This window comes from Schistocerca serialis, chromosome 4 (genome assembly GCF_023864345.2).
Source record: "Schistocerca serialis cubense isolate TAMUIC-IGC-003099 chromosome 4, iqSchSeri2.2, whole genome shotgun sequence".
Lineage (NCBI taxonomy): Eukaryota > Metazoa > Arthropoda > Insecta > Orthoptera > Acrididae > Schistocerca > Schistocerca serialis.
Window position 1 is genome coordinate 445,242,177 of NC_064641.1, and position 20,637 is coordinate 445,262,813.

Sequence of the window (20,637 nt, forward strand, 5' to 3'; positions counted from 1 at the left end):
TTAAAACTAAGTCTGGGACACAAAAACCAAATTATAAAACATGCATGTACAGTGGTGCAGCCCCTCCTCACGTTCCTTTTTTCCCTATGCCAACTAGCCCCAATACATAATACCGGCCAGCGTACCAGGTACGAGATAGATGTGGGCGCTGTCATTGCTCGCAGTGTCACGCAGACCGTCGCTTAGTGCCGCATGCCTCGCCTTCTCGTGAGCGGCGAGACTACCTACAACACTCGCCAGTTTTGCCGTGTTGCCGATTTCCCTTGGCGAATGTCAGCGCACAGTAACACTCAGGAGTCCACTTCATATTTCCACATACTTACCATTCAACTGAATTGTCATTTATTGCCATAGGATCTTGCGGAAAACGAATTTATGTTTATAGCTCAGTGTGTGACAATTTGCACTACATATTTTTCCTCATTTATGACTCACCCTGTATATGTCTACCATATTTATGCGTTAGGCCTCTTCACTTTGGAATTGTTATTACCGCGTGCATAAGTAACTGCTTAACTGATTTTGCTTGGCTCCCTTTGTCACTTGAGGTAGCCGTTTAGATCGGCCTTTTGGTCACAGAAATTAAAGTTTCTGCGAATATATAAGACTGTTTATTTGGAGGAGCTGTGAGTGATTGCTTAAAGATGGGCTAGTGCCTCCGAGAGTGTTTAAATGCTTGTCACTCTAATACTTAAGTGCGTAAATGCATACACACAGTGAAGGTGTGGTATTGGTTAAGGGAGACCGCCAGTAATTGATTTCCCGGAGTTTAATGAAATTCTGTGTGAGCGTCGGCAGCAGTGTGTGAAAGATTGCTCACTCTGTGCAGTACGTTAGTGGTACCACACCACTACCAGGTACTGTGTGATAATTCTGTTCTTTCAGCATAGCTGAAAGGTACTCGCACTTTAGATTTTATGTATCTGCAATTTTTTTAAACTGTCCTCAAACTGTTTGAAATCAAAGAGTTAATTTTTCAACGTTGCTGTGGCCATTTAGGGCCACGAGCACGTAATATTGATTTCAAGTTGTTAACTCAGCAGTACTATGTGACTTTGTAACCGTCTGTTATTTTCTAGAGGGAAGGACTGCTGTGGCTGACATCGTGCAAGTGATGTTTCTTCTCATCAAAATAGGATGTCGAGATGACGATGTTTTCCTCTGAGAGTGGGCGATGTAGCATATTAGCGATAGTTAATTGTACTCGCGGATTTAACACGAGTCACTCTCGCGTCCCTGTCCCAGATAATAGCACACTGCACATTAATCTATTTTCGTCGGAACAATACATCCTTGCAAATCTTCTAGTGTTGGCATGTCGACTAGTTTGCTGACTGAATTTAGCTCTCATATTATTTCCTTGCGGTACAAGCCAGCGCCACGCTGTTTTTGGCTCACTTACCTTCTCTTCGCTGGCGATGGCGAGGAACTTGCGGTGGACATCATTGGGGATACCGAAGGCCTTCTGCGCGTACGAGAAGAGGTCCTCTTTGTAGTGTGCGTACTGGCCCGTGGAGGCGCCCACTTTGTTGGCGATCGTGTACAGCACCTCCACGTACAGCTGCTCCAGCTGAAACACAGGCCAGGGGTCACCAGCATTAGAGAGCCTGCCAAACGGAACAACATATTGAGGTGTGAGGTGTAAATGCTACGTTAAAATTATCTTTCATGAGTGGTTCTAAGATCAGCATGTCTTCCACGTGCCAGGATGCTGTTCACTGTTTGTAAATGTTTCGGAGACATTCATTAGCATACACTCACACGGTTTTAATCACAATGCTGTAGTGTCTTTGTCTAGCCTACCATGAGATGGCCTTTTCCTTTCATATAGCGCGTGTCTTGTGAAAATCATTGGTCATCTTTTATCGCCTAGAGTAGTTGGATTCTGTTTCGCTAGTTTTCATTGGTATTTCTCCAACGAATTGAAATCTGCAATCTCTGTATTTCCTTACGCCGTCAGGTGACGAGAGTTGGCTTTGATATTTCTTTTAATTTTGGTTTTCCAAATAAAATTTTCAGTACGCCTTTTTATATTTGCTACTTTATTGTATTTACCCACTTGGTAGCTGTATTAGAGTTCCTAGACAAGTTCACGAGATCGTCGATGAATGTGAGGCCGTTGATCATGATACCACTGTTGATTTCCCCAATGCATACTTGGTTAAGCAGCCCTATCGTGGCAGGTTCTTTTTGCCACTCACAGATGGTCTTTTTCAGAACACAACAGAAGAGATCAGGACACAGCCCAGCACCTTACGTGACCCCTACTTTAATGTCGAACTCCTTGGATAGGTCCCCCATAAAACAGAGTCCTCATCAGCTTCTGTTTTATGATTTGCGTTGCTTTACCGCCCACTCCGAATTGTATCCGTACATCAAATAACATTTCTTTGTCGGCTAAATAATATAACTTTTTGTGTTTACTATGACTACCAGATCTGTGCAAGGGATATATCATTTTTCTATTGTGCTCGAGATATGTCTTTCCCCATCGCGGACAAAACTCGCGTGTTGAATTCCGGTGGTGGTTCCTTATTGAAAAGGGTTAGGACAATTGTATCCTCAGATTTTTGTTCCTGCAGATGAGGCACACTTCAGTCTGTGTGTGTGAACCAACGGCAAACACCTCATTATGTTTTAGTAATGCAGCCCCGCAATATTAAGTCTGGCGTTTGGTACGCTTCTTGAGGCCACCTCCTTATATTTACCTAACATTTCAATGAATTTCACGCCACCAGTTACCTCTCAATAAATCATTCATTGGCCTAAGTTATGGCTAATTGTACTACCTGTTCCCCTCATCACAAAACTTAAAGAGAAATTTGCAAAAACTTCATTAAAGAAGAGAAATCGGATTTTGCAAGCAAAAACTTCAGAAAGTGAGAGAAATCAGATTTTGGAAGTAGGTGTTATATTCACATATAGCGGTCCATTGGCGGACCAGAACGTAACATGTGCTATTCATAATTGATTGAAAATCATCACTATCTGAACTTTATTCCCGTCAGTTAATATAATAGTTAATGCTTCTAATGAATAACGTCAGTGATTGCTAAGAGTAAGCTGTCTACGTCTACGTTAATTCATCCTCTTTCCTGGAGACTGTTTTGCAGGTAGTTTTCTCCGTGGTTCGGTTGGGTACGTGATGAGCCAGGCCAGACGCAGTATGCCAGGCCGGTGACTATAGGTGTGAAGCGACTAGCCACTTTGCCCCCTCACCCACTGGGGAATACGCCCGTTTTTTCAGAGGAAAGAGTAAGGCAAGGCAACCGTCAAGAACAAGTAACGGATGGTGACTTCCTTATTCTCTGAGAAAGTGAAGCTGATTTACAGAATGCTTTAAATAAAGTGAACACTCTAATGAATACAGAATACAGGCTGAGAATAGATTGAAGAATGACGAAAGTAATGTGAAGTAACAGAAATGGGAACAGCGAGTAACTTAACATCAGAATAGAGGTTCACAAAGCAGAACAAGTTAAGAAATTCTGCTCCCTATGCAGCAAAATACCGTATGATGGGCGGAGCTGGGAGGTCGTAGAAAGCAGACTATCTCCGGCGAAAAGGGTATGACTGGTCAATAAAAGTCAAACATTATCAATTTGAGAAAGAAATGTCTGAAATATACGTTTGGAGCACAGCATTGTATGGCAGTGAAACATGGACTGTGGGAAAACCGGAACAGAAGAGCATCGAAGCATTTGTCATGTGGTGCTTCAGAAGAAAGTTGAAAACTGGGTAGCTTGATAATGTAAGGAATGAGGAGATTCTCCGCAGAATCGACCAGGACAGGAGTACATGGCAGCAAACACTGACAGGAAGAAGGACAAGATGATAGGACATCCAGTAAGACATCAGAGACTAAATTCCGTGGTGCTAGAGGGAGCTGTAGAAGGTAAAAACTGTAGAAAAAGACAGAGATTTGAATACATCCAGCAAGTATTCGAGGATGTAGGCTGCAATTGCTACTCAGAAATGGAAATGTTTGAACGGGTGAGAAAATCGTGGCAGGCCGCATCAAACAATTCAGAAAACTAAATAAAAAAAAGATCAGTTTTTAAAAAGAGGGCTATCAGGCCACCAGGCCACACAAACATAAAAAATCAAAAGAACTTTTATTTCTACCGAGAAGTCGCTTTCCACGAAATCTATAAGAGGGCGGCAAGAGTTAGATCTTGACGAACTGTGAGTAGTGGCCGAGCTGCTTTGTGAACTGGAATTCTTTTATTTTTGTTGAACACTAATCTGACTTTATCTCGCTACTTTATGCCATATGAATAATCTATGGCCTAAGTAGATGTAAAAGAGCTCCTCATTGAGTAATCTAAACAAATAAACAGACAAGGAGATGTCATGACGCCAATTTGCGAAAAGTGCCGACGGGCGATCGTACTGGTTGAGGAGTGGGACACTAACTCAGAATTGTTTTAGTTCTGCATGCCCACATGTGTAACGACTGATTAATTTTGCTAAACTTCTACAAGATGGGGACGTAGTTGTCTTGTTAACAAAAATATCGTCGAGCAGCACTTTGTACATTCGTTTTCACCGGCATACAAGAAATGCGTGGACTTGCAGAATGGAAAAGGAACTCTGAGTCGTCAGAGAGTCCACTTCGGCTTGGGACACGGTGGAGGAGACTTAGGACTGGGATTTGGAACAAAACACTTAACATAGACTTCAACTGGGGATCCGATGGAGAGCTGCGCTCCACGCATCTGAGTGTTGAATATGGTGAGAAATCGCAGCTCGGGCGAGCAGGAGACGATAACTAACGTGTGTTTGCAGGTACGCTGTTATGGTTAACCACATTTCGGAATCCAATCGCGAAGCTTAGAGGTTCATTACGACTCAATCACAAATGTTACTTGCATGAGTAGTTTTTCAGTCTTCTGGTGGAATCAGGCAGTCACCGCGGTTTTATTTTCCCATAATTCATGTGTAAATTGCGGTCTTGTTCTATTACCATGATTCATCCGATATTCGCCGAGATTTTCACGTTAGATTAGTTTCGACCGTCATTAACAAATTTTCCTGTTCTCTGCATTTCTTGTGATCAATTCAGATCCTTTAATAGTTTGTCATTCTTGTTTGCTAGTAGAGACTTTCGTAATAAACAGGGGTTCGCGTGGACCATTATTTCATTTCGTAGTTAGTGAACAACCTATTTATCTTTTGTGAGTTACAATATCCATGTATCTTGTTTGCTAGGGCAATCCCTGTCCGATTACTCTTGCATTGCGTGACATGGTCTCATTAAATGTACGAGGTGTGATCAAAAATTCTGTGTAACATTTTACTGGAAACAAAATAATAAGCTTGCACGGAATTTGAAGTAAAAAAAAAATAAAAAAACCTCCTGCAGTGTTCTGTCCTTGGTTAACAACTCTCTTATCTTAATGCTGAGTCTATGACTGGAAGCATTTCTGGAAGGCTTATTTTGAAAGGGTGTTGAGCTACTCTGCTGTGGCCCTCTCACTGTCAGGAATGGCGTCAAAATGTTTTTCTTCAAGCAGAATTTTAATTTTTGGGAAGAGCTAGAAGTTGCATGGTTGTAAATCCGAAGATTAAGGTGATGTGAACAGGCAGGAACACTTTTCTGGCTAAAAAGTCTTCATCAAAAGCAAATTGTGGCAAGGCGCGTTGTCGGGATGAAGAAAGAAGCCATTGGCTCATTTTTCTGGTCTCTTTCTTCGTACATCGTTCCACAAACATTGCAGTATTCGTTTGTAAAATTTGGCGTTTACTGTTGTTCCCCTTCGAACGAACTCTGATCGGATAATGCCTTCAGCATCGAAAAAACAACGAGGATGACTTAAATATTTGATTTTGACTGAGGTATTTTAGGGTGAGGAAGTTCACAGGTTTTCCACCAAGAACCCTGTATTTTTGCCTCAGGGTCATTGTATTGTATTGTACTGTATGTTAACCGGGGGCCTAGAAACGACGGAGATGCTTCCTTCCCTGCCGCAGCCGCAGTGGTCCACAACCCCACGACGACTGCCGCAGTCCACTCCAACCCGCCGCCGCCCCACATCGAACCACTCTTTCAGGGTTATTGTGCGGTTCGGCCTCCGGTGGAGGAAATCCCCCCTTTTCTCTCCTCCCCCCCCCCCCCCCCAGGGAACGTCTCACACCAGACGAGTGTAACCCCTATGTATGCATGGTAGAGCTATGGTGGTGTACGCGTACGTTGTTTGCGCAGCAATCGCAAACATATTGTAGCTGAGGCGGAATAAGGGGAACCAGCCCGCATTCGCCAAGGCAGATGGGAAACCGCCTAAAAACCATCCACAGACTGGCTGACTCACCGGATCTCGACACAAGTCCGCCACGCGGATTCGTGCCGGGGACCAGGCACTCCTTCCCAATCTGGAAAGCCGTGCATTAGATTGCACGGGTAACCGGGCGGGCCGCCTCAGGGTCTTACTCATAGATCCAAGTTTCATCTTCAGCTACAATTTTAGACATGAAGTCGGAACGTGAATGATAGTAGTATATAAACTATGTGCAAATTGGCATACGATTTTCGTTCTGTTCATGATTCAAAAATCTCCGAACAAATTTTGCACTCACTCGCCTCTTTTTAAAATTAGCGGTTAAAGTGCTTTGTTCGGACCCGTAAGAGATGATAAGTTCTTCAGTAACCTCTCTAATAGTTTTTCGTCTGTTTTAACGAACAATTTTTGCCACCGCTTGTTCGTTTTCTTCTATACTTGAGGTTAATGGACGTCCTGAACATTGCTCGTCTTCTGCTGATTCGTTTCCGCTTTCAAATCCCTCAGCCTTCAGAGTTACAGCTTTATCGCAGTACATCAACTTTAACATTTCATGAGTCTCTTTGGCACTATCTTGCGACTTGAAACAGAACTTAATGTTAATGTGTTGCTCGAAATCGATAAAGCTCGACAGACACTGTTAACAGAACCTCACCAGAGCCTCTCTAGATGCTGATTGACGAGTTAGAACATGTTCCAGCTTGACGCCGCCTGTCTCAACGGATCAGGCTATCGGACGAATTATATCAAATGGTATTAGCGCTAGCAGTTGCTGCTTGAAATGTTCATTCGCAATATGTCTTTATCACACTTCACGTATGAGAGCATGGGGAGCGATCTGAGTTTCGGACAGTCCAGCTAAAACGCATCATCCTGACACCCACAGAGGTATGTAGAAGGCTCAACTGTAACTTCATAACGCGGTGGTTTCCAGATAATGCCACCTATATCACGGTACTTACAGATGCACGATAATAATCTTTGAGGTATCCAAATTAAGGTATATGTAGCGCCTTGTCACGGTTCGCCCAGCTCCCCCCCCCCCCCCCCCCCCCTCTCCCCTCGTCGGAGGTTCGATTCGTCACTCGGGCATGGGTGTGTGTTGTCCTTAGCGTAAGTTATTTTAAGTAGTATGTAAGAGTAGGGGCTGATGAGCTCAGCAATTTGGTACCATAGGAACTAACCACAAATTTCCAAAATTTCCTTCGCAGAAGAGGGCACATCACGAGGAACCTGGGGGCACCGTCAAGCGAGGGGGCTGGAGGGATTTTACCACATTTCTGGACAGCAGTGGTTGTTTCGCCAGCTGTTAGTAAGCATGCGGCAGCGGCTGTATGCAGTAGCCGGCAGCCGATAAGAAGAGTGTGCTGTTTGCCTTGACCCGTCTGTCCTGTCAGTTGCTGGAAGGCTCAAGCTAAGGTAGCATCTTGTGTGAGTTCGTGTGCGTCGTACGGCGCTTCCCTAAAATCTTGGCACAAGCTATCTTAATTATCTCCCGAAGATTATCGGTAATGTACTCATGGGGGAGAACAGATTTATTTCTGTTTACGTACGGCGCTTATTAGTGCTAAAGTGATTAATGATTATTGTGTGCAAGCTCAGTTGTGTTACAAAATTACGGCTGTTTCTGAGTATGGTGTGTTATGTTTCACTGCGGATGTGTGTAGTAGCAAGTGAATCACGTGTGTTATTCTTGCTGCTGTTAGATCATTCGAGCTCGTATAATTGAAACAAACATTGGCATATTTTCTGCTGACTGCTTGTGTCTCGATCAGATTGCCACTGTTTAATGTTATTGTAAATTCATTCTGAGTGCAAGGTCTAGATTATTTGGAAAACTGGTGAAAGCATTTGATCATTCGGTTGTATTTTTCACATTGCTTCGATACTGTTTGTGAGTGGTCATATGGTCGGTATATTACGGCTGTCTTATTGGCTAGACTGTGAGCGCCGTTCATTAGAGCAAATTGTGACGGCTGTAGCAAGCTTGATGTGGTGCTCTTGCCTAAGTACGATAGTCTAGTTTGTCTGATATGCATTTTAGAAGTTTTGTTAATAGTGTTTATTTTTGGTGGGCAGCCCTTTGTAAGTCAGTTATTCAAAAATGGCTCTGAGCACTATGGGACTTAACAGCTGTGGTCATCAGTCCCCTAGAACTTAGAACTTCTTAAACCTAACTAACCTAAGGACATAACACACATCCATGCCCGAGGCAGGATTCGAACCTGCGACCGTAGCAGTCGTACGGTTCCGGACTGCGCGCCTAGAACCGCGAGACCACCGCGGCCGGCTAAGTCAGTTATTCCAGTTGTTTTAAAATCATGTGGACATCATAGGAGTTTGTTACATGTTTCTGAATGTTTGAATGTTTATTGTAATACCTCGGAATTTTCGCCTGATTCAGAGACTGTCAGTCTTTGATACTACTGAATTTTCGAAAAAGTGCGATTTTTAAACTTGTGCAAATTCATTGTAAAATTGTTTTTGAGATTTTATCAAAGGAAACTTCCGAAGATTATTGTTCCTTCGCTGCAACGCCAATTCCTGTTCATTTTCGCTACGGCACATTTTGGTAGCAGAGCGTGATTATGGGTGTGGTACTCTGTGAGTGATAGATATAACTAGTTTATATTTTTGATACAACAGTTTGGGTGCCTTAGTGCGGCGAATACTACTCTGTTTGGTGTTCTCTTTCAGGATGGCTGCAAAGGAGGTCACTGGAATGATGAGTCTGTTAGTGGACAGACGAATTATGCCGTGGAAAATGGAAATACAGATATTGGGGAAAGCACGCCGCAGTGCTGTTTGTTTCTGGTCTGCGAGGTACTTGTATGCCCAGTGAGCCGCCTCACTACACATGTGGCCGGTAGAGAGGAACGCGCCGCCTCCCAGCTATACTGGTTTGTGTTATAGTTAGCTTCAGTTGTTGAAGAATTGGACTCTACCACTTATGCACTGTCAAGGAAGTAGAAAAATTCGAGAAATCTCAGTTCTTGCGAGGGATTTAGTGGGTGTTGGTTGTTGCTACCAATGGTCCCTGGCCAATTAGAACAGGCGTTGTTCACTACTGTAAATCAGTGTTTTCGGTTTCTTTGACTATTAAAGGTGAGGAACCACTTGATGTGGAGTTGTGCGGAAGTATGTGTGCATCTTGGTTGATTGTCCCCCAGTATCTCCGTTGTGAAACCGATGGGTGTCAGTGTCTGTGTAGGATCGGTATTTGTAGGACAAATTACAGGGCAACCAAGTCACTCTGGTTATGTAGGTGTATGTATGCATTAAAGTCAGCTAGTCTACAGAATTCGGTCAACCCTCCTTAGGGAAGTGAATGTGCTCATCATCATCTAATATTTGAAGGGGTATGTTGTGCCTTGAGCCATTTTTAGGAGGTATACACCTTACTGTTCCTTGAACCACGTAAATTCGAATGACATTTAATCCAGCTATCATATAGGAATAGTTTAGCGCTATGAAGCGTGGAAGTGTCCCACGTCATTTAAAGCCAACTCTTCTAATGTTTGTGAAGTACAGGGTGTAATGGGTATAAGTGCAGACATTTCGATTGGCGACTGAGGACTGAGTAGTCAACAACATTACGTCATTATTTACGTCATTTTCCAATCAGTAATTATAGTGACAAGAAGTCGTATGTTTTTGGTTGTTTTGTACCTCCAGGTACATGTGGCAAGCCATTAATGCTTATTTTTCCCTGGACAGCAGGTCGGGAGTTGAAGAGTGGACGCATGGGCGCTAAACAGTTAGTCTACGAGTATAATGACTGGCGTACAGACTTGCAGAAAACATCAGCTCATAAAGTTTGTGACATGTTCGTCCGAAGGCTATTCTACACAAAAAAATAACCAACACACTGATGTATCCAAGCATTAAGGTACCACATAGAGGTCGCACGGGGTAGCCGTGCGGTCTAAGGCGCCTTGTCACGGTTCGCACGGCTCCCTTCGTCGCAGGTTCGAATCCTCCCTCGGACATAGATGTGTGTGTTGTCCTTAGCGTAAGTTAGTTTGCGTTAGATTAAGTAGTGCGTAAGCCTAGGGACCGATAACCTCAGCAGTTTGGTCCCATAGTCCTTACCACAAATTTCCAAATTTCCTACCACATACAAAATAGCTGCAGTTATACCCACGACATTCAGTTTGCGAGAGAGTGCAATCTTGGGAAATCTTGTCCTGTTTCTGGAATTCTGCACTAATAACGTGATTCATCATCCCATTTGCCTTGCTGATAAGATATCAAAGAGAAAATGTAATTTTACCTCCCAGACTAAGACATACCTGGGGGAGGTTTACCATTCTCTAAACGTGTAACCTGTGATTTGGTTTTTCTGCTTATTCTTTAGTGAATGTGGTCCGTGACTGTAACATGGCGTACCATCCAGCCAGAAATTTAGCTGAGGTTTGTTAAAAGATTGCTATGTCTGAACATAACCGGCACTTGCCTGCAGCGGTACAAGCCAGAGCGAAAATCTGTCATGTAATCATGTGATTTCTTAAGGAGAGCCACGGTTGTTTATAGCTGCGTCGTTATGGCAACCATTAGGACGGTAAACGGGCATTTGAGAGCCTTTTATCGTATCACTTCTACCGGGCGGCTTCAATTTTGCGTCGGGGAGGATGTGTCGTCAGTAAGGATTACCGTCCGCCGCAAGATAAAAAAAGCGGAGGTAGCGCTGTAAAGAGGGATGCTAACACTAATCGCGACATTATAGTAGCGCCTTCTGACCTGAGGAGATCGGTCACAGTGTTCTGCTAGCAAGAACGCTGGGCATCGCGGAAGAAGGCACACCACGAGGAACCTGGGGGCACTGCCGAACGAACGGGTTGCATTGATTTGGCCGCATGCCTGGGCAGCTACAGTTAAGTCGGGAGCCAGTAAGAAGTGTATGGCTGCCGTTGTATAATCAGCAACCGACAAGAAAAATGTGGTGGCCGAGCAGTGGAGTTACGGCATTCCGGGATCTGTTTGCTATAGACCTCTCTGACGCAATTTTGAGGTAGTATCTTCTGTTTGTGTGTGTGTGTGTGTGTGTGTGTGTGTGTGTGTGTTTTACACAGTGCTTCCTTAAAATCATGGGCAAGTTGTTATCAACTATTTCCTAAACGTGATCGGTGATGTATTTGCAGGAGAGAGCAGATATTTTTCTGTGTATATGTATGGTTCGCGCGATTAATTATTATTGCATATGCGTTGAGTTCTACTATAAAATTGTGATTGTTTCTGCGTACGGTATGTTGTCCATTCAATGCATTTGGTCGATAGTAATCAGTGAACAGCATATGTTATTGTACGTTTTCAAATCATGTGAGCACGTATGGCTGAAAGAAACCGTGGTATATTGCCTGCTAGAGTGCTTGTGTCTCCTCTTACTATGGTAGTCTCCCAAGCATTCTACATCTGCAAGGCCTAAACTATTTAGAGAACTGGTGAAAGCATTTGATCATTGTGTTGCATTTTTCGAATTGCAGCGATACTGGCTGTGTGAGGCAAATTATAACTCTGATATTCACTAGATGTGTATGCCACCATTTAGAGCAAGCTTTCATATAAAAATTCTCCGGGTTGTAGCAAGCTTGTATTTGGTGTTCTGGCCTAGTTACAGTAGTCTATTTAGAGTGTGTTATGCATTTTACAAGTTTTATTAATAGTATTTATTTTAGGTGGCCAGCCCTGTGTAATTCAACTACTCCTGTTGTTTTAACACCATGTGGATATGGTTGGGGCCGGCCGAAGTGGCCGAGCCATTCTAGGCGCTACAGTCTGGAACCGCGCGACCGCTACGGTCGCAGGTTCGAATCCTGCCTCGGGCATGGATGTGTGTGATGTCCTTAGGTTAGTTAGGTTTAAGTAGTTCTAAGTTCTAGGGGACTGATGACCTCAGAAGTTAAGTCCCATATTGCTCAGAGCCATTTGAAACATTTGATATGGTTGGGTTCTGTTACTTGTTTTTCTAAATTTTGTTATTGTAACGTCTTGGAATTTTGGCGTGACGCAGATACTATCAGTCTTTTAATACTGTTGAATGTTCCTGTTTTAAAAACAGAACCATTTTTAAATACCTCGAAATTCATTGTCAAATTGTGTTCGATGTTTTATTAAATGAAAATTGTGAATGGTATTGATCACTCACAGCTCAACCCAGTCCTAGAGCAGCCTGTATTGATACAAAAGGCAATGCGTAGGAAAGACAAACAGTAAAATTTACTTAACACTTCATATAAAAAAAATTGTAGAACATTGGCCTCAAGAGTAATGTCATTACGTTGTGATGATCGAGAGAAAAAACCAGCAGCAAGATAAAAAGACAAAAACCTGAATATTTTGATTTTTCTTCGAAACCAGAGTACTCTGATATAGACACTTGTGTAGTGAACAAGCCAACAGGTGGCGAGTTAACTGCATTTGAATATGGGAAGATGACCAATGCAAGACAGTTGGACTGAAGCATATGGGAGATTACAGAAGGATTCGGTTATCCGAGATTAACAGCATCTGGGATGGGTGTTCAATATCTTAGGGCTTCCACCAGCGTAAAACGCTGCTCAATATGATCACACGTGTCCACGGACGGTCGTCTCGTCACCCTCTACAAGACATACCGGTCGATCGGCGGTGCACTTATAGTCAGATTGCCACCAGTTTCATTGTGGGACGTAAAAACGCATTGATACTAGGACTTTTCGGAGATACGGCTTCAGCAGGTGACATTATTTTCAGTGCCTTTACACGATTTTTACCACCCAGAGTCGATCTCATTACCGGGGCGAGGTGACACAGTGGTTAACACACTGGACTCGCATTCGGGAGGGCGACGGTTCAAACCCGTGTCTGGCCATCCTGATTTAGGTTTCCCGTGATTACCCTAAAGCGCCTCAGGCAAATGCCGGGATGGTTCTTCTGAAACGACTCGGCCGAATTTCTTCCCCATCTTTCGCCAATCCCGTGGGACTGATGAAAATGGTTCAAATGGCTCTGAGCACTATGGGACTTAACATCTGTGGTCATCAGTCCCCTAGAACAGAACTACTTAATCCTAACCAACCTAAGGACATCACACACATCCATGCCCGAGGCAGGATTCGAACCTGCGATCGTAGCGGTCACACGATTCCAGACTGAAGCGTCTAGAACCGCACGGCCACACCGGCCGGCCTGGGACTGGTGACCTCGCTGTTTGGTCCCCTCCGCCGAATAAAACAACCAACCGATCTCATTCCGGATCACAACCATTATTCTGCTTTCCACAAAATAAGCAGCGTTGAATAGCTGTTTCTTTTGTTTTTTGTTTTTTTTTTGTTTTTTGGGAGTGGCGTGCTCAGTGTACCAACATCGACGCACATCCCTGTGGAAGTTACACAAAGTTGCTTTCTCCCAAGGACGGAGACAAATTATTCATTAGAGTACTACAACAGTCCGCCTGTTTTCCTCATATTTAGTAATATTGTAGAATATAGTTACACATACTGCGATGCATTTCTCAAGCGTTTTCGCGGAATCGGTGTTCCGATTTTTAGCAACTCGCTCAATGCCATACGAGGACGCCAGCTCTCGATCAGAGCCGGCCGCTGTGGCCGAGCGGTTCTAGGCGCTTCAGTCCGGAACCGCGCTGCTACTACGGTCGCAGGTTCGAATCCTACTTCGGGCATGGATATGTGATGTCCTTAGATTAGTTAGGTTTAAGTAGTTCTAAGTTCTAGGCGACTGATGACCTCAAGATGTTAAGTCCCATAGTGCTCAGAGCCATTTGAACCATTTGAATCTCGAGCAGCGGCGTTAGCGTAAACGCCTAAGTGTGCCCCTTCTGCACTCAACTTTCGTCCATTATTATTCCATTCCTCCACGAAACACCCACGATTCTTCAACTTCAGTTGAAAATGCTGGTGCCAGCTGCGTATTGAAACGTCATAAACGTGTCTCTATAATGTTCAGTAACAGTAGAGCGTCCTGAGGGGTTATGTACTCCTGACTGACAAATATATCACTTCTAATATCGAAAATAAGCGGTCTGAAAATATGAAAGAAGATAGCCCCGATCTATTACACAAATAACTATTGTACTTCGTCTCAAACGTACGTACCGCTGTGACCGTCATTATGATTATTATTACTGTTCTTCTACGAAGGAATATGATACCCTGTAGCGATACAGGTGTCTGTTGGAAAATAATGGGGGGAGGGGGGGGGGATGGGGAAGATGAGACGATCGCAATACGAATCCATTTCTCGTCTTGTATCCGACTGCGATAACGCCTCTGGTCTGCGGATGGCACTGTTACATTCAATAGGCTCTTAAAACATTGATCTTCGATTTATCGGAAACGCTTGTGAAATGTATCGAGCAAGGTAGTGTTTGCTACATCAGAGTATATACAACGGGACTTCAAAAAGTAACTTACGCAACTATTATGGCAGGCCAAGTAACTATTATTGAATGCTGCACTACACTTCAAAATGACACAGATAGTTGACACTCTTTCTCAACATAGTCATCAAGTCATTGCAAACAACGGTCGGAATGTTCTACCGATCGTTCAATTCCTGGACGATAGAAATCCACACCTCGAAAACCACTTCATGAACATCCTCATCGTGGGCAAGTGAGTGATTGCTGCTAATAGGTTCCTCGATTCCCTGGAAATCGTCTGTCGACGATAACCTTTTTTCCTGATCAACATCACACACGTCTGACTTGTTGGCACTACTTCCACCACTTCACTAAAGCTGGAGCGATATTGCATTAGGTCCATATACCACCAGAATTTCACGGTGAACCTATGTGAAATTTAGACGTTATGGTAACAAGAATTGTACTGTCCGGCTTACTTCAGCTCTGGGGAACGTTTCCAGTTGCTCCACCATTTCACTCTCAGACTGTGATGAATCTGTTATCTGTAACGCAGAGAGCTGCATCTGGAGGAAACCAAGACCATGTACTCTCTTCTAACAACGTACTACTCTCGTTGTGGAGAGGTCATAGATTGGGACGAAAAAAAGAAAAAAAAAGGCTCTGAGCACTACGGGACTTAACATCTGAGGTCATCAGTCCCCTAGAACTTAGAACTACTTAATCCTAACCAACCTAAGGACATCACACACATCCATGCCCGAGGCAGGATTCCAACCTGCGACCCTATCGGTCGCTCGGTTCCAGACTGAAGCGTCTAGAGCCTCTCGGCCACTCCGGCCAGCACGCTTGGGACGACATGTGCAACTTACTTTTTGGAGTCCCCTTGTACCACATCCGTGTAAAAGATTAACACAATCCGTGTGCTTTTTATAGCTTGTTTCAAAATGTGCTACATAAAAAATAGTGGACGGCCTATAGAATAAATGCACATAAAAATGTATAAGGAGAAGTTCCAGCACGCTATTGGCTACCTAAGCGGTGCTCAATGGCGCCTGGCCAACTAGTGTTGCTGCTAGTTACACGGTCCAGTTATGTTAATGTGAACGTCGCTTGTATTCGACGTCAACGCGCAATAACCACTCATAAACGGCAGGTAGCCGCACTAGCAATGCAGGGTATATAAAGCGTGTCTGGGAAAAGCGGAAAGGAAGTGATTTGTCGGACATCAAAAAATGCATGGTCACTGGCTTTCGGGCCAAGGAAATAAACATTTTCAAAATGGCTAAATTTGTTAAATGTTCGCGTGCCGCCGTGGTTAAAGTACACTGTGCATTGCAATACAGCGCTCTCCAAACCCGGTGCTGAGTTAAATGTGGTACATTAACTGTGGTACCCCAAAGCCCATAGAAGATACGGGAGAACCAAGGCTGCGGAGATGTGCACGGGCAACTCTTGAGCAACTGTCTGCCCAGATGAACCAAGAGGATACCAGCAGAGCCCCCGAAGAAGGCGTCTGCAATTCGCAATTGGTGGCAGGCAGAGGGTTCGTCGAATCTCCTTCCAGCTATGCAGACATACTGATGGGCGGCGAAAGATGGAATCTGCACCTCAAAATCGCAACTCGACGTCCACTGAATGGCGATATGTTGCCTTTTTTTCAGATGAATCACGTTTTATGTTCATCGTACAGATGGCAGTTGTGTAGTGTGAAACGTGTGAAAGCAAACGGCTCGAAGCCGTAGGAGGGAATCTTATGGTCTGGAGAACGTTTTCGTGACATTTCTTGGGTGATCTTGTCATTCTAGAAGGAACAGTGGATCAACACAATTGTGAATCTGTGCTTGGTGATCATGTCCAACCCTAGATGCAGCTTATTTCATCTCAGCATGAAGGCATCTACGAACAGGACAACGTAACGTGCCACACAGTTCGCAGTTTACGTGCGTGGTTCGAAGAGCACCATGAGGAGTCTACCGTGCTCCCCTAGCCACTATACTGTACGGATCTCAACCCAATCGAGAATCTGTGGGACCACCTCGATCGGACTGTACACGCTATGGATCTTCAACCGAGAAACCTAGCACATATGGCCACGGCATGGAGCCAGCGTGGCCCCACATTCCTGTCGGCACCATATAGCACCTTGTCGACTCTCTTCCTGCACGTCTCGCAGCAGTTTGCGCAGAAGGGTGGTTATTCAGGCCTCTGACAGAAGGTCACATTAACCTGACTGGACAATGTACGTGAGACATCACTGAGGCAGACAGACAGGTACCTCATTCTTATGGAGCCTGAAGTCGGCGCCGAGCAGGTGGTCCAGCTGGGGCAGGCTGTCGGCGCAGGAGCGCGCCTCCACCTCCTGCGTGGCCATCAGCCGGCGGTTCTCCTGCTTCCAGCTGAGCGCCGTGAAGCTCTCGAAGAACGAGCCGTCCGTCTCCTGCACCCTGCAACACACACGCCAGCGGGCCGTGCTCAGCTGCAGTAGCCTACAAAGAAGCCTGCACAGACCGGCAACTACTTGGCCGAGTCTACTCTCAACCATCTGGTTTCACAAAGAACGTTACAAATGTAACAGTGAAGCAAGAAAGCACTTTAACAAGGTTAACGAAACAATAAATACAGGACAGAAAAACGTATTAATAATGTTATGCAGGAGAACCACAACTCTATGGACAATATTTTGCATGTAGTTCAAGTACATTTTCTGAGTATTTTAGTTTAACGAATCCGTGGTCTCTGTTGGCTCCTTACACAGTAATAATGTAATTATGATTTATTCGGTTTCTTGCCCAAATTACCTTTGCTTTTACGAAAATACAGTTTATTCGAAAAGTATCTGTGCTGCTATAACATATGTTGGAAATGACGTCCACGGGCAGCTATATAAGTGTGGATCCTGCTAATTCTACTGGCAAACACTTTCTGCAGATCTGAATCTGCTTCTCACATATGGAATTACTTCAGCTTTTAAGCCACAAAGAGAGGGTGAGCGTCTGCGACACTCAACAGATTTCGCTGCACTCCAAAGAAAAAAATGTCTGGTGGAGTAAGTTTTCAGGAGCGAGAGGGCAATAGGTTTCGTAAGATGACACTTACCTTAAAATCTCTTAAGGAAGACACATACTTTTTCGCATGCGCAGTAGCACCATCTTGTTGAAACTGCGAGTAGTTAGTTTCGTCTGTCTTTAATTGGCCAATGAAACTGGGGATCTTTAAGCAATAGATTTCACTATTCGCGGTTTCCTCAAAAAATAAAGGTCCAGTAATCCGCTGCCCGATTTTCTGATTATGCAACAGTGTTTCATACACAGCACGAGCATTCTCCGTTGACGATAATTTTGTGCTTTCTGTCTAAACATGACGAGAGAAGTGAAACAAGGCCTCGTCGGTATAACATCAAGAATATCAATGGGATTCCTATCAGTCGAAGATGTAAATCATCTACAGTAAATTGATTCGCTTTTCAAGTCCCACGTCTACCAAATCTTGACTTGCTGTCACTTTATACTGGAACAGTCGCAATGTCTGCCTAACCGTTATGCGCAGTTGCAAACCCGATATCTTTGCCTTGTGCCAACTTGCGCAATGAATTTTCTGGTCTCTTCCGCGTAGAATTAGAAATATCCAACTTCTGTTCGTGTAGTTTAGGCGATCTTCCAGATTGTTCAGCTTCTAACACTGAAACTGTCTCTCTAAACTTCTATCAGTCGATGAACCGCTTTACGATGAATTGCAGCAGTTTACGGGGATTTCTCAGCAAATAACTCCTGCATTAAAGCTGTGTATATGTCGCCTTGTCGAAACAGATATTCAACAAGAAAAATATGTTCTTCAGTTGAAAGCACCGTAGTTTAAAAATAAATTGAACATCTGAAAACTACATATTGCATTCCATAGCTTTCATCAACTGAACCAAACAGTTTAATGTTATCCCGCAGTAGAATTAATTAAAAAACAATCACGTATCTATGGAAAAAAAACAGTTCTGTCAGCTTGTGTTCTTCCGTCTTTGTTTCGGATTTGCAAAGTAATCTACATTCGTAGTCCGTAATCCGGTGCACGGCGACTTTACGAGCACACACACAACAGAGAAAAAACTTTTACTATTCAATCGCCAAAGCGCACAGCATAACCAAAAAGTAATACAACCAGCTTCAGATGCAAATATACTATGATACGGTTGTCGTCATTGCGCGACTAGCACACCACAGCGTGGTAGTGCTGCTTTTCCACATCATTCACAGAATCCATAGACGAGGTGCATATAAGCCAAATCTTCATAAGTACAGCCATCCATATCACTGTGTACCACTGTTAAGGTACAAATAACACAGCCGGAATAACATACAGAGACAGAACGGTGTAATAATGAACTGAATGTAACAAGTTTCTTTCCAAACAAGACATCAAGACATACAGGGCATGTTGTCGACATTTGCGCTTTTGTGAAGACGTTTTCAGTGCAATACAACTACAAAGATAAGTGAAGGTTAAAAAGATCAAACGAAATGCAATTACTGACAAGCTACCAGAAACCATGGATTACTTAAACCACAATGCTCAGTGAAATGTACTTCCGAAACTTTGCAGTAGAGTCTCTTTCGTTGTGTGTGCTATTGAATACCATCGTCAGGCTATTCTGGTTGCTATGGCAGTACAAGAAGTACCCGTATGCACGAGGTAACATAAGCCGAAAGTGTGGAAAGCGGTTCCAGTTTCGTTGGTTATACATCGCAGCGTGAAGTGGTGTTTTACTGGCGGGAACTGCATAAACGAAGCGTCGATATCGGATCTGATCTTATCAAACCGATACTAAAGCAGGTGACAGTCACCACTGGTTATGTCAAACCAACCGAAGACCACGAAATATCCGTAGTACTGGAATGAGCATGAAATCTTGATTTACCGACCAATGGAAATGACTGACGCCATTCGACGAGTCTACCTCTGCTATGTTCCGTGTTCCGTTCATGAAGAACATTACGTAGTCCAGACTGCCATTCGGTTCGCAGTAACAACGTTTTCGTGTATTAGAGGCAGTTCTCAGACGATAAAAATGTATACTGGTTAGGTCTATATTGTGATCCATGATGCGACAGCAATTACGGCTGAGTTGCATGGCCTGCCGGTGTGGCCGAGTGTTTCTAGGCGCTTCAGTCTGGAACCGCGCGACCGCTACGGTCGCATGTTCGAGTCCTGCCTCGGGCATGGATGTGTGTGATGTCCTTAGGTTAGTTAGGTTTAAGTAGATCTAAGTTCTAGGGGACTGATGACCTCAGATGTTAAGTCCCATAGTGCTCAGAGCCATTTGAACCATTTTTTTGAGTTGCCTGCTTCCACCATCGTTCAAGGAAATGTTTCGGGTTTGTTGTATATGACAGTAAAAAGCTCGAAGTTTCTCCATTTAGGATTTAGATTCTTCTGTAATTTTAGTTTTGCACACTATTTAGAATGATTATATTGACTGTTCAGTGTATTAAGTTTACTTATGTGGTACAAATCATTCAGATGTTTGATGCTACGTCATAGGTGAGACTTACTACATTGCGATGTGTGATAGTAGTTAAATGGCAGAAAAAAGTTACTAACTGAAGTGTTTCTTGCGTGGATAGTTCAGTCAGTAGAGGAATTCCCCGCGAAAGGCAAAGGTTCCAGATTGGAGTTCCAGTTCGGCACTATGTTTTAACCTACCAGGACATTCGAACACTTAGCTTTCACACTCAGAACTATAGTTCGGACAGTGTCTTTTTCTTCTTCTTCTTCTTCTGTCTTCAACCACCAGGTTGTTTAGCAGCAGTTCGCTTTTCATTTCTGTATTCGAACTTCTTCTCTAGAGCGGCATAGTTGATGCAGCTGGTATCCTCCATGATCGGTTGATGTATTCTAGTCTCGGACTGCCTCTTGTATTTTTCTCTTCTACTGTCCCTCCAATGATGCTTTGAATGATACCATCACGCCTCAGCAAATGGCCGACCCAAGTGTCCCTTCTGTGTAAAA

At 43.8% G+C, this 20,637-nt stretch overlaps 1 protein-coding gene across 1 annotated transcript in view; it reads right to left on the reverse strand.

Moving 5' to 3' along the window:
- The window catches only part of LOC126475073 (BAI1-associated protein 3), a 715,757-nt gene extending 698,736 nt beyond the window's left edge, over nucleotides 1-17,021 (reverse strand). Inside the window, exons 1-2 of the mRNA XM_050102632.1 lie at nucleotides 16,916-17,021; nucleotides 1,403-1,570 (exon numbers count right to left, since the gene is read on the reverse strand). Coding sequence (XP_049958589.1) covers nucleotides 1,403-1,570; nucleotides 16,916-17,011 — 264 coding nt within the window. The 5' untranslated portion in view covers nucleotides 17,012-17,021. The remainder of the gene's footprint in view (nucleotides 1-1,402; nucleotides 1,571-16,915) is intronic.
- Nucleotides 17,022-20,637: the final 3,616 nt, after the last annotated feature.